Genomic DNA, 14,496 nt, shown 5'->3' with positions numbered 1-14,496 from the left:
TCAACAAAACGGCAGTTCTACACAGCATTGTCGACGCGCGCAGTGCTTGCACCGGAACGCAGCGTGACGGATGCATCATCTTGCACGGCGGCCTTGGCCATCGCTCGTTGCAGCAAGCGTGCACATCCAATATTGCCGCTCTGCTCTGCGATAAACAGCGGCGAGTGGTGGTCCACGTCTTCTCGGAACGGGTCGGCGTGGTGGTCCAGCAGCAGTTTGACGCACAGAGCGTGGCCGCCCAGCGCCGCCAAATGCAGAGGCGTGATACTACGCTCGTCCATCGCGTTCGGGTCGGCATTGGCCGTCAACAGCAGCCGCGTGCACTCGTTGTGGCCGCCGCGCACTGCGTAGTGCAGCGCCGTGAGGTTCTCAGCGCTGCGGGCGTCCACGTTCCTGTCCGTGGAGTGCACCCAGCGCTTGACAACGCGCGCATTGCCCGCCTCGGCTGCTTGACGGGCGAAGCCCGGCAGGTCAGCGATTGGGTGTACGCCCACTCGATCCTCGTCGGTCACGGATTTGCGCTTCTTGCGCAGCATTTTGCGGGCCATGACCTGCAACTGCTGTTTCTGGTAGGAGGACGCGGCCACGAGGAAGACGAGGATGAAGACGCCGACGACGCCCAGCGCTAGGGCCAGCGGGTGGATCTGCATACGGCCGGGAGATTGTACGCCCACGTTGATGCGGGCGTATTCGTGGGTCGTCGAGTCGATGGGCTTCGTCGTGAAATAGGACGCGTCCTCCGAAGATGCTGACGTTGTGAGAGACTTACGCGTAGGCAAAACTGAAAACCTACACGAGGGAATGACATATTCTGTATCGGAGTGGTCTAGGGACTATACTTAAACGAGGTGTGGAACAAGACGATGGACAGTGGTGGCCTGTACGGCGGCTTGGAGCTGCCCAAGAAGACCAAGCGAGAGCGACAAGAGGAGACGGAAGCGACCAAGTACGATGATACGATGAATAAGGAAGCGGCCAAGCGGCAGCGAGTGGAGAAAAAACCATTGGATCTGCCGGCGACGGTAGTCAAACTCGAGGGATACATGGTAAAGTGTCAATGGGCTATGGTGGTAGACCAGCTGTACTTTGTTAACGCGTATGGGTTGATTGTTGCTATTGCTCTTCGGGCAGCTTGTTGACAAGAAATTTGTCAAGGCCAGCGCGTTGTTCTGCCAGTTGATCTCGAACCAATTGACGCCCGAGACGAGTGAGCTCTTCATGAAAACGTTGACGAAGGTGATCGATGAAAAGGGGGAGACGCTGAGCGGCAAAAAGGAGTTCCGGACACTCGTCGAGACTTTGGATGCCAATCGTGAGGTGCTACTGCAAGTTGAAGACGGCGATCGAATTGATCGGGAGCGGAAACTGGATAAGTGGAAGTTCTTGGCCATCACGCACGCACTGCTCTTTACGGACGAAACGTACCAGTTCAACAAGGCTGCGAAGGTGGTGAAGCTTCGGTTTGAGGAGATGGTCAGCAGTAAGGACGGCCAGGACGAAGAGGAGCGAGCTCGGCAACTGCACACGGAGTTAATCCCGCTGCTGCGCACACTGCACAGCAAACTGAGCGTCACATGGGCTACCACAATCGTGGAGGGCGTATTGGCGCTTGGCACGCGACATCGTTTGCTATTTAACGAACAAGACCGAGTGGAGATCGACTCGTGGACGAAGGGCGTGCAAGACCGTCGCAGTGCGCCAGCCATCGCTCGATCCGCAGGTTCTGAGGCTCGCCGCAACATTGTCGCTACCAGCAGATCCAAAACCTCAGAAGCTGGCGCTAAGGTGCCTGGCCGCTACAACCACCCTCTCTTCAACAAAGAGATGTAGGGAGAGCATTGGCAACTTGCCAAGCCAAGCCAATTCTCACACGTCGCAGATTATTAGCACACGTCACACATTATGTAGAAAACACAAATATATCGGTATCTACCGATATCCAACCAGCGCGTTTCCTGGGCCACACACGCCTTCCGACGCGCATCCAAGCTTCGCTCTCTTTGCCATGTTCGCGCTCCGTGGCAGCCTGACGCGCGCCGCTCCGGCGTCCCAGCAGCTGCGCGCGTTCGCTTCGGGCCAGAAGAAGCGCCTTACATGGCGTCAGAAGGCCAAGATCGAGGAGCGCAAGCGCAACCCGCCGCCGCCGCGCCAGCAGCCTCGTCAGAAGGCCCAGCGCCAGAACTTCCTTGTGTCACCGCCCGCAGACGACGGCAAGAAGTGGCGCGTGCTGAGTGCTAGCGTGCTAGAGCGTCTGCCCGTGGTGCAGCCCGACCTGAAGGACTGGGAGGTGGACTTCGAGGTCATGCAGCACGAGAAGGCGCTGCGTGAGGACCAGCGACTAGAGAAGGACTTTTGGTTCATGGAGCCCGGCACCACGCACATTACGCCCGAGGAGGCGCCGTGGCCCAACGAGGCCGAGGACCCCGAGGAGGTCGTGGGCGCCGGCTTCCACTTGGCCCCGCGCGAGACGGAGGACGACGCCAGCAACAACCGCAAGTCGCTCAACCGCGCGCTCAAGGGCCGCGTCTTCCTGCTGGTCAAGAACGACCAGAAGGACGCCAAGTACCCGTGGTTCTTCCCTCTGGGTGACAAGCAGGACGCCGAGAAGATGCGCGACTCTGCGCTCCGACATGTGAGCGAGACGGTGGGCGACGAACTCGAGGCGACGCCCGTGGGCAACGCCCCCATGGGTTACGTCAAGTATCTGCACGAAGACGATGCCGAGTTCGATGGCACCAAGGTGTTCTTCTACAAGTCGCAGCTACTGTACGGAGATGTGGCACTGAACCAGGACAAGGCTAGCGATTACCTCTGGGTGACCCGGGACGAGTTGTCGGAGTACCTTGACCCCGAGATCGCCGACTACGTCCAGAAGATGGTGCCGCCGTAAAGCGCGCATCCTTCACCGTAGCTCTGTTTAGTTCGACTCTTCGCCTTGATGGATCCCTGTAGACAGCCGCTCAAGAAGCGCGTGCGAGCGCTGGGCCTTGCTTAGAAAGCCGAGGCTAGGCGAGCACAGCATGTGAAGTGGCGTCGAGCCCCTTCGCTTCTAGACAGCGAATAGACAGCGAATACAGAGCCGAACCGATTCCGAGATAGAAGTCACGCGTGGGTCGTTGCATGCTCCGGGATGAGAAAGCATTTGTTTGTTGTTGCAGGTCCGATAGTGGCGTTACAAGTGCCGACTTTCTTCTCGAGCGCAATGGTAGCATCACGCTTCCTGTCGTAACGCTCTCCATGTCGCGGAGGGAAGCAAGACAGACAGACGAAGACGCAAGTCCACGGCAGACGCTCGTTATGTGTTTTTCTTGACAATTTACAGACTAAGACATGAATAAGAATACGAGTGGGATATCACGAAACGAACGCCGGTGTGGCATCGACTTACTCGACAAGATGGGAAAAATCCAAAACGGCTCCGAGGTGCTGGTGGATGTGTGTGTGGGCGTCTCGCCTGGTGGCGGAGCGGTTGATTGCCGTCTACTGCGACGGGCGGGGGCTGTTGAAGCCGGCATCGAGCGAGCCGGTGAAGCTTTGCCGTTTGATTGAGCTGCGGCGGCGACGGATACTCTTGGCCTTCTCCTTTCTCTCCTGGATCTCAATGTCGAAGCTCAGCTTTGGCGCCGCGAAGCGGTTCAGGCTCACGTAGCTGTTCTCGACGCTGGAGTGCAGGGACACGAGGTCGGGCGGGGTACCAACAAAGTCGTTGAGCAGTCGACTCGCACGCGCTGCCGGGTGCCGCTGAGCGGATACCAGGATTGCGTGAAAGTACTTGGCTCGACGTTCGAGGAGGGGGATGCTGTCGAACTGTAGGTAGCTCCACACGCCGCCTTTATCCGGTAGCGGGGGTAATGTCGGCTCGCTGTCCTCGCCGCAGTCTGTGATGGAGAAACGGAGGCCCACCGAGGAGTCTTCCACGTCGTTGTTGTCGTCACTGATACTGGCCATGGCCGTGACGGACGCCAACTTCCTGTGTGATACCGGCATGACCTTGCTCAGGGCTGCGTGCAAGTCACGGAACTCCGAGTAGCGTCGTCGCACCTTGTAGGCAGACAGCGGTCCGTGCGCGATGGAGCGCACAATCACCTCATAGTAGACGATTCCGTCGGTGTCGCGGCTGTACCCCGTGACGGACGCGCTGCGGTAGTTCATAAAGTTCTCTTCATCCTCATCCTGTGCGCGTCCATCCTCGAAGGCGGCACCTGCGGCGTCGCTGCGTGGCGAGCACGTGGCCGAGTTGAATGTCCAGCTGCGGCCATGGTAGTGGAGTTGCAGTTCCTCTTCCGGCTCGGGCACGGACCGCGTTCTCAGCAACTCGCTGGTGCTTCCTGAACTGCTGCTGCTACTGCTGTGCACCTCACGACCGCTGTCATGGCTACTGCTGTGGCCTCGCTTGGCCATGGTGTTCTCCAAGGCCGTCTCGAGCAACGATCCGCGTCGATGCCTCTGGCCGTCCACGCCCACGCGCGCGCGCCGTGGGTAGCCGAGTTCCTGCTGTAACAGACTGAGCGAGCTGCCGGTTCCGGAGCTGAGTGCGCGTCGCGCCTGTCGGGCGCGCGTTTGTCGCTGGAACTCGCATTCCTCCTCCTCCGTGAAGGTGTCAGTCTGGTTGTCTTGTACTCTGAGCACGCTGGCCGTGGAGGCGCGGCGCGGCAGCGTCGATAGCGACTGCGAGCGGCCCTCGCGCACGGGAACAGCCAGCGGCGCCGCGTCCAGCTCCTTGAGGCTGGGCGCGAGCGCTGTGGGGGACGCGATGGCCACGACGTCGACGAACTGACCTGGCATGCAGGTAGAGAGCGGGCGCTGAAAGTGACGAGACGCTCGAATTGACGCTTACGCGCTGGGCCGCGAGATGGAAAATGAGAGAACGTTCTCTCTCTGCCTGCAAAGCCCCAAGGTGAGCTCGAAAAATATTGTTCAAAATGACAGGAAACCATGAAAAAGCTTTGCTGGCAACGGCTGTCGGGCGGTTTCCAAATCAGGGCAAAGCGGGCCGAGTGTAAATTTCTCGCTGGGCTTTGCTTGAAAAAGCGGGTGGCGGAACTGCAAGGCCGGCTGCTCTCTCGCGCGAGATCCGCCTCGAGCGGCCCGAAACCCACGCAGCAGACGGCGGCGACTTGTGGCTATGGGGAGAGGCCGTGGCCATCTTGGCGCTCAGACGGTGGACTGCGTGTCAAGCCTTCTCTGTAGATTCGGACGGCTCTATAGTTCCGCCCCCGGAGCTGGCGAACGACTATCCATCGGCTGACCGGCTCCGCTGCTTGGTGCGGCTCCGGGGTCAGCTTCGGTGTCAATTGACCGGCAGCTGGCCGCGCTTGTCCACGGGTTTTGCACGACGCGGAGCGCGTCAGCGTTCTCGAAAGGCGTCTGGCCCGCGCCAGCGTGGTGATCATGCCGCGGATAAGGAAAACAGCGGAATATTCGATAAGCGAGCAATAGGCTGCGTCACATCGCGCTGGCATATCATGAGCGATCCACGAGGACATTCGACGTTTCCGTCTCCTTTTCTTTGCGGAGCGCAAAATTTGGTGGCGCTCTGCGAAAGTTGCAGGGTGTTCATCCGTTACGAGCTAGTCGCGGCCCGAAGCGCAAAACATGGCTACGGATCTCGGTGTCGTTACTCTGGTGTTTCGTACCCGAAGGGGCGTGGGATGCCCACTCGGCTTGTTTTTAGCAGTGCTGCTCCGTTTGACGCCTGACGTCGGTCGCGAGGGCACGTAGCACTGGCTGAGCCATTGGCGCTGGTTGCGGAGCACACATAGCGCCATATTTCTGGAGACAGGGCTCTCTGCAGTAGGACACGCTCGCAGCTGCGGCAGCTTTGCCAAACGGTCGGCTAGGATGCCTGAACGACCTGCTCATGGAGCTGTGCTCTGCATCGTGGCCGCGAACCGGGCGATATCGGAGCCCTTGCCGTGCAACACCCTCGCCTCGCAGGCGCTGGCCCCCGTCAATGTGCGCCGTAATCCGTCCAATCTGATACTTCGAGTGCAACTTGAAGTGATAACGTGTCGATTCAAATGTCCAGCACATAAATAATATGTGGACCACATGACGACAACTTCAACATCCAGGCTTGGGGCTCAGAGTCTGTTGTTGTTACTCCTGCTGCAGTTTTCCTGGCAAAATCTGTGTCGTAGGTGACGGAGAGCTCGGCCCCGACGTGCCCACCCGCAGCACACTGTTCCGCATCTATTGTAATATGAGCTACGAGGGCAACGACAAGAGCATTGTGCTCATTCTGATGCTTGCACTCACCGCCCAAGGCCAGAGGGAGGCGTGATCGTCGGCGCGGCCAACACTACCTCACGAGAGCCGACCTCCACCCCGAGCCACGATGTGGAACGGCATGGGAGGCGATGTACGGCGCTGGAAATGCCAGAGCGTTTATCACCACGACCGGATGTGATGTTAGCTGGTTCCACTACTTGCTTTCGCACTTTGAACTCAGGTAGGGTGCAAACAGTCAACGGCATGAGTTGTCACCTTCATTTTCTCCTAACGCCGGAGGAGTGTGGGATGCTGTCGAGTGGCTATCCTCTTCATTGCTCAAAGCTCTTTCTTCGCCAACGTCGTTCTCCATAGACACCTTTTCTTCGATCCGGCGCTGGATCTGACGGGCCACCTGGACATTTTCAGGGCTCCTTGGATCCCCCCATTGGCTTCTTGACGTTTAGCAACGCTTGGATTTTCTTCTTGAGCGGCAGAACGTCACTACATGTAATGAACTCCAGGAGGACGTCCACATCCTGGGGACTGTCATTCTCGAATACCTGCGAACCTCCCCCGCGCTTTGTCCTGATGCTTGCGGTTGGTGATAACAGCTCAAAGGCTTGAATAAGTTCGTCTTCACGCCTCCAAGTTGAGAATTCCCAGCTCCTGCTTGCTCCGCTGCTGTCGCCCAGCCTCTGTGTCCACCTCCGTGTCCGTGGTGAGCAGTCTGGAGTCTTAAGCTTGATGCGGGAATTGCTCCTTGCTTCAGCTTTTTTGCGCATCCGTTCGACCAGCAAAAAATCAGGTTTGACAAGTAATGGATACGCGCATCAAGTCTCGCAGGGAGCACATGTAAAAAAATTGGACAGTACGATCGACGTTGACGCTTTCACGACCGTCTCACCTGAAAAGGCCAGTCTCCAAGCAGAGGGAGTGTCGACAGCCACCAAACTCGACGAAAATGGCCAAGCTGCCGCTGCTCTTCCTGGCCGCACTGGGCTCGCTCAGCAAACCATCGTATGCGGATGACACCCTGTGTTCGCTTCCACCCGTCAACTACGCAGCCGCAAAGGAGGCGTACCCGGACTCGGCCACCGCGCTCGACCATCTCGAGAGCATGGGCATCGCCACTTGGTACTCGGACCGTGACGTCAATGGCAACGCGACGCAGACTGCAGTGGACCTCGTCGATTCGTGTCCAGAGACTTCGCGACTGAGTGTGGTGGTCTACGGGCTGCCCAACAAGGACTGCGACGCCGGGTACTCGAGCGGCAACAGCACGGTGAAAACGGGCAGGGACTACAAAGAGTTCATCACCAATCTGACGACTGTCGTTGGCAAGCGCAAGGTCCTCTATCTTCTGGAACCGGACGCTGTGGGTCTGCTAGCGAACAAGGGCTGCGCTGAAGAGTACGGGTACCAGACCAACCTGACCACAGCAATTTCGCTTCTGTCGAAAAACCCGAACGCCGAGATTTACCTCGACGTAGGCTTTTGGACACTGGAGAAAACTGACACGGCGGACATCGTGGCCCAAATTGTCAAGAAGCTCGCGAAGGCTGGTCGCGTGAAAGGCATCGCGCTCAACACTTCCAACTACCGGTCCACCACTCAGATCGCTGAGCTATGTACGAATTTCCAGACTGCGGTGGGATCCACGGACATCCATTGTATCATCGACTCCTCTCGCAATTTTCAAAAGTTTTTCAACGCGTCAAGCAGGTGAGTTTTCATGAACGTCTAGCTTTAAAAAGTCTAGAGTGTTGACACTTCTTGCAGTGAATGGTGCAACGTGCGGAAAGCAGGAATCGGTGCGCCGCCAACCAACATCACGGACATGGACAACATCGACTACCTCGTGTACGTGAAGCCCCCCGGAGACAGCGATGGTACGTGCGAGGACCAGTCGGCGGATGCCATGCGCGGACCCGCGGCTGGCGAGTTCTTCAACGACCACTTCATCAAGCTCTGGAACCAGGGGTACTTCGTGAACACCCAGCAAATGGACACCATCTACGACCCGAACGACGAGACATCGGGTGGCGTCGCACAATGGCCTACTTCGCGTGCTACTTGGATGTTCACGGTGGTGTTGGTCATGCTACAGATTGGGGGTTGGTAGGTGCAAGAATAATGACGACTGGAACTTCAAACCACGACTGCAAAAATAGTACTTCAACATATCCAAGAAATCTACATGTGACAGGACGTTCTTCAGCATCTAGACTAATACAGCACTGGTACTATAATACATATCAATGCCGACCAGAGAAATGGCTTCAAGGCACGCATTTCGCTCACACTTTCCAATCGCACAGGTACACTGTAAATGTGATCAAGGTTTCCGGAGCCATACAGCAATGGTTTGAATACCACGGCTACAAACCAACATGGGTAAACAGCTTGGTGTTCGAGCAGTTAGGTTGACGATGTTCATAAAGGGTGGGCGAATTGGTACCAGGATAGGTGGAATTTGGATAATTACCACGCAGGTTGGCCGATACGCTCTGGTTTAAGGTGCGGAGGATTGCTCATGCGGTTCTGCATCGACAAACTGCTCGCAAGGTGTGGAAGACTACTCAAGCGGGCCCGTCCAACGAACTGTTCTCTGTTGGATCGACTTTAACTAGGGGGAAACACACAAACTTCCCACTAAATGTTTACTATAAGAGTAGTAGATTTTTGGATGGCCCAGAACTACTAAAACATTATAATATTACATATGAGTTACTACCGTAGAATAGTGGTATAAACTACTACATGTATGTACAGCCAAAATTGTCGATGCTGACGTTCTTGTCTAGGCTATCGATTGCCTCACCTGTAGCGCCTCGTTCAATTAGAACTGACTTGCAATTGTTGCATGGTGCTGCACGCCGTGAGAGTTGAATGGGGAGGAGGAGCTCCATGGCTTCAGCACGAAGTTGAGCTGGGCTATCCATGCTGTATCTAGACGAAAATGCCCTGGCAACCGTCTGAGCTGCATTCACCTTGAGCGTCGAAAGTTCGAGGTGGCATCCTGACGCCGTCAGTGACGGGCCCCATGGTTACGTCGTGTACGTACTGCCAGCAGCGAACGCGTCGAGGGCGTCTTGTCGTAAGGTTCTCGACGGTGAACTTCACCATCGAGAGCCTGTGGGTGAAGGCCACACGCTCGTCGAGCCAGCTGCAGTCACCGCGGGCTCCATCTGGGCGCGAGTCATGGTCCTGTCTCGTGGATTGGCCAGGATAGTACTTTGCGATGGTACCGACGTTCTCATGAACTTCTTTGTGCCTCGAACTGCTCCGCCATGCAGTCGCACCAGATGCTCGACAGCACTCACCAATTTGCTGCTCGTGCGGCTTGGACTGCAACTGCGCGATCATGCTGCACTCCTTTCGTTCAGCGGTGGCTGTGTCGTTCCTGCTAGCGCTAGGGGTTGTTCAGGCTGCTGACACCTTGTGCTCGTTGCCACCCGTGACCTACACAAAGGCCAAGTCGGCGTACCCAGCGTCGGCGTTCGCCATCGAGGCGCTGGAGAAGTACGGGATTGCCACTTGGTACTCGGACCGCACGGAGAACGGAGATTATGCTCAGACCGCCGCAGATCTCGTATCGACGTGTCCCGAAGACTCTCGTATCAGTGTCGTGGTCTACGGACTGCCCAACAAGGACTGCGCCGCGAAGGAGTCGGCGGTGGGGAGCACCGTACACTCCGCTTCGGACTACGCGACGTTCCTCAACACGCTCACGGCGGCCATCGGAAACAGGAAGGTGCTGTACATCCTCGAGCCGGATGCCATCGGACTACTCGCAGACAGCACCAGTTGCGGCCAGAGTGCCGGCTACCTGGCCAACCTGCAGACTGCCATCGGTCTGCTGTCCCAGAACGAGAACGCCGACATCTACCTGGATGTGGGCTACTGGACCCTCGAGTACCCCGCCACCTCCACTGCGGTGGCGAATATCGTGAAGCAGCTCGTGTCTGCTGTGTCCAACAAGGTGAAGGGCATCACGCTCAACACGTCCAACTACCAGTCCACGGACACCCTGTCGAAGCTCTGCAGCAACTTCCAGAGCGCCGTTGGATCGACAGACCTTCACTGTGTGTTTGACACCAGCAGGAACAAAAATGGCAGCCCTCAATCTCAGGAGTGGTGTAATGTCAAGAGTGCTGGAATCGGAGCTCTCCCTACGAGCGACACGGGGATCGGCAACGTCGACTACTTCATCTGGGCCAAGCCGCCGGGAGACAGTGACGGCACGTGCGAGGGCCGTACGTCGGACTCCATGCAGGGTCCTGGTGCGGGTGTGTTCTTTGACGCGTTGTTCCAGTCCCTCTGGAACCAAGGCATCCTGGTTGCCGAGATGGGCCTCGACGCGATTGACGGCACAGTGCACAGCTCCACGGTGTCGGGGTCAAGCGCTTCGTCGCCTACAACACAGACTTCGTCAGCAAGCCAGCAGCAGGAGCAACAGCAGGGCCAAGAGGCTGACATGTACAATGCTACGGCACCCTCCTCGACGGCTGGCGAGAAACCATCTTCTGCCGCTGCTACTGCGGCACCGTCGACCGCTGAACAAGCCACCCAGCAGTCGACTGGAACTCAGACTAGCCTCCAGACGACCAAGACAGCGTCGACTCCGACGCCGAACGCTCCCCCGACACCAGTGTCGAAGTCGTCCGATAGTCAGCAGATCTCGACCGAGAGCTCCGGTACCTCCACGATGGGGACTGGTGTGGTTATCCTGATTGCACTCGTGGCTGCTGCAGTGGTGGCCCTTGCGGTGATCGTGGGCGTCCGTCAGCGCCAGAAGAAGATGTTGAGCGGCGCCAAGACACCAGAAGGCTCGGCGTTGAGGCCGCTGCCTACAACTATTGTCGATTTCCGTCCCCAGGTCACTGCTGTTGCGCGAGACTCCAACATCCTCTAGATACGGAGTAACATGAGTTTGGTAAGCATGATAAATAATGGACGCGTTCCCTGCAGTGAAATCATCGTCCTCGTTCGCAATTGCCTTGATGAATGCGCTGGTGATTTCCTCAGACGAAGTGTAAACGGTATACCTTTATTGTTTTCGGCAAGGTGGCATGTAGTCATCGACTGCTGGTTGAGCACTGCAAGTTGCAGAAGTGTGAGACCGTTCTCATTCTCGGTGGAAGCAGTGCGACGGGCATCTTCGGGGTTCACTTGGCTCACGCCGGACCTTGTCAAATCCTTGGGGCGGATCGAGTGATTGATTAGCACACGCACAAGTGGGTGGAGTCCACCGTGAACGGAGTGCTCAAGAGCCACTCGGTGGACGTGATGTACGACTGCGGCATGGAACCAGACGCCTGGAACGCCGACGCGCAGTTGATCCTGAAGGCGAACACCGGTCGATTCATCACACTGCTGCCTCCCAAGGTGCCCGCTCTGTCAGCAAAGTTTGGAGCGACGCACTTTGTCGACGCTGATCGCAACCGCAGCAACAAGTGCTTCTTCATCCACTCGGACCGAGGCCCAGTGGAGCGACAACGAGGGTACAAAGGCACTTCAACGTGGTTGCTAAAGACGAGGCGGTATCTTGGGGGGTTACGAACGGCTCGCGTACCCTCCCCCAACAACGGTGCCCGACCTCATTCTTCAATTTGCAGCTCCGCAGCGACACTAAGTCAGAAGATCTTCCTCTAAGATGCCCGTTCCACAGACGTATCGTGCGTACCAGTACGACCAGTACGGCCCGCAGGCGCAGGAGCTCAAGCTCCGCCTGTCCGTGAAGCGTCCGGAGCTCGACCCCAAGCAAGTGCGCGTCAAAGTGGCCAGCGCCGCCATCAACCCCATCGACTACATCCTGCTGGAGGTGGCGGGCGAGAGCTTCACGGGCAAAGTTCCGACCCCGGAGAAGCCGTTCGGCATCGGGTTTGATGCGGCTGGCACAGTCGTGGAAGTCGGCAGTGAGGCCAAGCGCCTCCAAGTGGGCGACCAAGTGTACGCAATGACGCCGTTCGACGCGTGCGGCACCGTCGCGGACTACGCGCTCTTCGACGAGGAGTTAGTGGCACTCAAGCCCAAGAACTTGACCTTTAACCAGGCTGCTAGCATCCCTCTCATTGGCCTTACTAGCTACCAGGCTCTTGTGGAGCACACGAAGCTCCAGAAGGGAGAGAAGGTGCTCATTATCGGAGGTAGCAGCGCCGTTGGCATATTCGCCATCCAGTTGGCTCATGCTCTGGGAGCTCGTGTGGTGACGACGACCAGCGCCAAGAACGCCGAGTTCATTAAGGGCCTGGGAGCAGAACGTGTCATCAACTATCACACGCAGAAGTGGGCACAGGAGCTGGAACCTCACTCCGTGGATGTGATCTACGACTGTGGCATGGAGGCGGACGCCTGGAACACGGATGCGCAGCTGATCCTGAAGCAAAACACGGGGCGCTTTGTGTCGCTCTTGCCGATGACGGAGCCCGTGCAGCCTGCCAAGTTTGGAGCCAAGAACCACGGTAACATGTTGGTGTATCCGACGGCAAAGAGCCTGGATGAGATCACGACGTACCTTGAGAAGGGCGCCATTGTGCCGGTGATTGACACGGTCTTTGAGTTTGAGAAGCTCCACGCGGCCTTGACGAAGTTAAAAGGTAGGCACTCGCGTGGCAAGTTGGTGATCAAGGTGAACCCCGAAAGCCAGGCGTGATGACCTCGTGCGTGTATCGGTGCGTTTGAAGGAATGAAATCGCACATCAGTCAGGATTCCTCCAAGAAAGTGTTGACTCCAGCTCGAGTTGAATACGTTCGTAGTTTCTGTAAAGAACTTCTGAAAGTAAAATCAATGGTATTCATCTAAATACTACAAAAGTAAAATGGAGAAGTGTAGAAATACAAGAGACAAATGCAGATAATCTAGTGCGTGATGTTCAACACGATCTTGCCGCACACTTTGGAAGACTTGAGCTTCGCCAGAGCCGGCAGAAGCTGGTCGAACGAGTACACGGAGTCGATCACGGGCTTCAATGCCCCAGACGACACGAAGCCTGACAGCTCCTTCAGCTGCGAGCCGCTCGCGTGCACCATGACCTCACCGATGCACTTGGCGCCGAACTTGGCCGGACGCGGCTGCATCATGGGGTTGATGGTCACGAAGCGACCCGTGTCCTTCTTCAGCACAGCCTGCGCGTCGCGGTTCCACGCCTTGCGCTCCACGCCGCAGTCGTACACGACGTCCACGGAGTGCTCGTCCACGACGTCGACCCAGTGCTGCTTTGACACGTCGATCACTTTCTCGGCACCCAACGACTGCACGAGCAGGTGGTCCTGGCAGTCCCTGGCGGTGGCGAGCACGTGAGCTCCCATGGCACGCGCCAACTGGATGGCCGCCACGCCCGTCGCTGTCGATCCGCCCAGGATGAGCACGCGCTCGCCCGCCTTGAGGTTGGCGTGTTCGTGCAGCGCCTGGTAGCTGGTGAGTGCTGCGTACGGGAGGCTGGCGGCCTCGTCGAACGTGACGTTGGTGGGCTTGAGCGCCACGAACTGCTCGTCGATGGCGACGAACTCGGCGAACGTGCCAAAGTCCGAGTAGGGTGCCATGGCGAAGACGGCGTCGCCGACCTTGAACTGGTGGGCATCGGCTCCGGTCTCGACGACGGTGCCGGCGACGTCGAAGCCCATGCCGAAGGGTTTGTCGGCGGAGGGTTGACTTCCGGTGACGGCAAGTCCGAAGTCTTGCATGATCTTTTGGTCTGCGGGGTTGAGAGCTGCGCTGTGGACCTTGATGCGCAGTTGTGCGGGCTGAAGCGGTGTCAGCGGCACGTTCTTGCAGAGCCGAAGCTCAGCATCAGGTGCTCCGTACTTCACATATTGGTAGGCACGGTAGGTAGCATGCACGGTGGTGAACTTGCCGGCAGTTTTGCATGCGCGGGCCGTGTTGGCGATGACCGCGTTGTTGGGTCCTTGGACGACAGCCATGGTTGTCTGGCAATGGGAGGTGGGGAGTCGTAGCGAGACTGAGCGTTTTGAAGAATGAGCGATAGACGCCGCACTATCACTACGCTAGGGCCATCCATCCAGACCGTCGGCCTTGGGTGAATCTCCTGGGTACGCACGCCCTGAACGTCATTTTGCTGAGCAATCGACAACGTCCCCGCTGCATAGATCAGTGGCATGTCTCCGATCGCCGTGCCGCGAATGCTATCTCCACCAATTTGTGTTGCATGGCGCTAGCAAAGAGCCCAGCGCTTGCAGTGGACTGCTGGCATCCATTGCGAGCGTTGTTGGGGTCACAGCGAGGGCTTGCCGGCCCCACTACTGGCTGAGATCTGCGAGGCC

At 57.6% G+C, this 14,496-nt stretch overlaps 8 protein-coding genes across 8 annotated transcripts; 5 read left to right on the top strand and 3 right to left on the bottom strand.

The window, feature by feature from the left end:
- Positions 1–17: 17 nt before the first annotated feature.
- KRP23_9336 (Cortactin-binding protein 2) lies at positions 18–650 on the bottom strand (the record flags this gene model as incomplete). The annotated part of the gene is made up of 1 exon (XM_067894880.1): positions 18–650. One exon carries the CDS (start codon positions 648–650, stop codon positions 18–20), a length of 633 nt encoding a protein of 210 aa, XP_067742514.1.
- Positions 651–863: 213 nt separating this feature from the next.
- On the top strand, positions 864–1,830 carry KRP23_9335 (uncharacterized protein; the record flags this gene model as incomplete). The annotated part of the gene is made up of 2 exons (XM_067894879.1): positions 864–1,046; positions 1,132–1,830. 2 exons carry the CDS (start codon positions 864–866, stop codon positions 1,828–1,830), a joined length of 882 nt encoding a protein of 293 aa, XP_067742513.1.
- A 175-nt stretch (positions 1,831–2,005) lies between these two features.
- KRP23_9334 (39S ribosomal protein L46, mitochondrial) lies at positions 2,006–2,890 on the top strand (the record flags this gene model as incomplete). The annotated part of the gene is made up of 1 exon (XM_067894878.1): positions 2,006–2,890. One exon carries the CDS (start codon positions 2,006–2,008, stop codon positions 2,888–2,890), a length of 885 nt encoding a protein of 294 aa, XP_067742512.1.
- Positions 2,891–3,480: 590 nt separating this feature from the next.
- Positions 3,481–4,785, bottom strand: KRP23_9333 (uncharacterized protein; the record flags this gene model as incomplete). The annotated part of the gene is made up of 1 exon (XM_067894877.1): positions 3,481–4,785. The coding sequence occupies one exon, from the start codon at positions 4,783–4,785 to the stop codon at positions 3,481–3,483; it is 1,305 nt and encodes a 434-aa protein (XP_067742511.1).
- A 2,389-nt stretch (positions 4,786–7,174) lies between these two features.
- Positions 7,175–8,335, top strand: KRP23_9332 (putative 1,4-beta-D-glucan cellobiohydrolase C; the record flags this gene model as incomplete). The annotated part of the gene is made up of 2 exons (XM_067894876.1): positions 7,175–7,935; positions 7,993–8,335. The coding sequence occupies 2 exons, from the start codon at positions 7,175–7,177 to the stop codon at positions 8,333–8,335; spliced, it is 1,104 nt and encodes a 367-aa protein (XP_067742510.1).
- Positions 8,336–9,577: 1,242 nt separating this feature from the next.
- Positions 9,578–11,128, top strand: KRP23_9331 (Endoglucanase A; the record flags this gene model as incomplete). The annotated part of the gene is made up of 1 exon (XM_067894875.1): positions 9,578–11,128. The coding sequence occupies one exon, from the start codon at positions 9,578–9,580 to the stop codon at positions 11,126–11,128; it is 1,551 nt and encodes a 516-aa protein (XP_067742509.1).
- A 741-nt stretch (positions 11,129–11,869) lies between these two features.
- On the top strand, positions 11,870–12,868 carry KRP23_9330 (NADPH-dependent alkenal/one oxidoreductase, chloroplastic; the record flags this gene model as incomplete). Its single annotated transcript, XM_067894874.1, has 1 exon — positions 11,870–12,868. One exon carries the CDS (start codon positions 11,870–11,872, stop codon positions 12,866–12,868), a length of 999 nt encoding a protein of 332 aa, XP_067742508.1.
- Positions 12,869–13,074: 206 nt separating this feature from the next.
- Positions 13,075–14,136, bottom strand: KRP23_9329 (Reticulon-4-interacting protein 1-like protein, mitochondrial; the record flags this gene model as incomplete). Its single annotated transcript, XM_067894871.1, has 1 exon — positions 13,075–14,136. One exon carries the CDS (start codon positions 14,134–14,136, stop codon positions 13,075–13,077), a length of 1,062 nt encoding a protein of 353 aa, XP_067742507.1.
- Positions 14,137–14,496: the final 360 nt, after the last annotated feature.

Source organism: Phytophthora ramorum, assembly GCF_020800215.1.
Source record: "Phytophthora ramorum isolate Pr-102 chromosome Unknown Phyram_PR-102_s0008, whole genome shotgun sequence".
Lineage (NCBI taxonomy): Eukaryota > Oomycota > Peronosporomycetes > Peronosporales > Peronosporaceae > Phytophthora > Phytophthora ramorum.
Note: the sequence above shows the minus strand (reverse complement) of the source record. Positions and strands in the feature narration are given on the sequence as shown.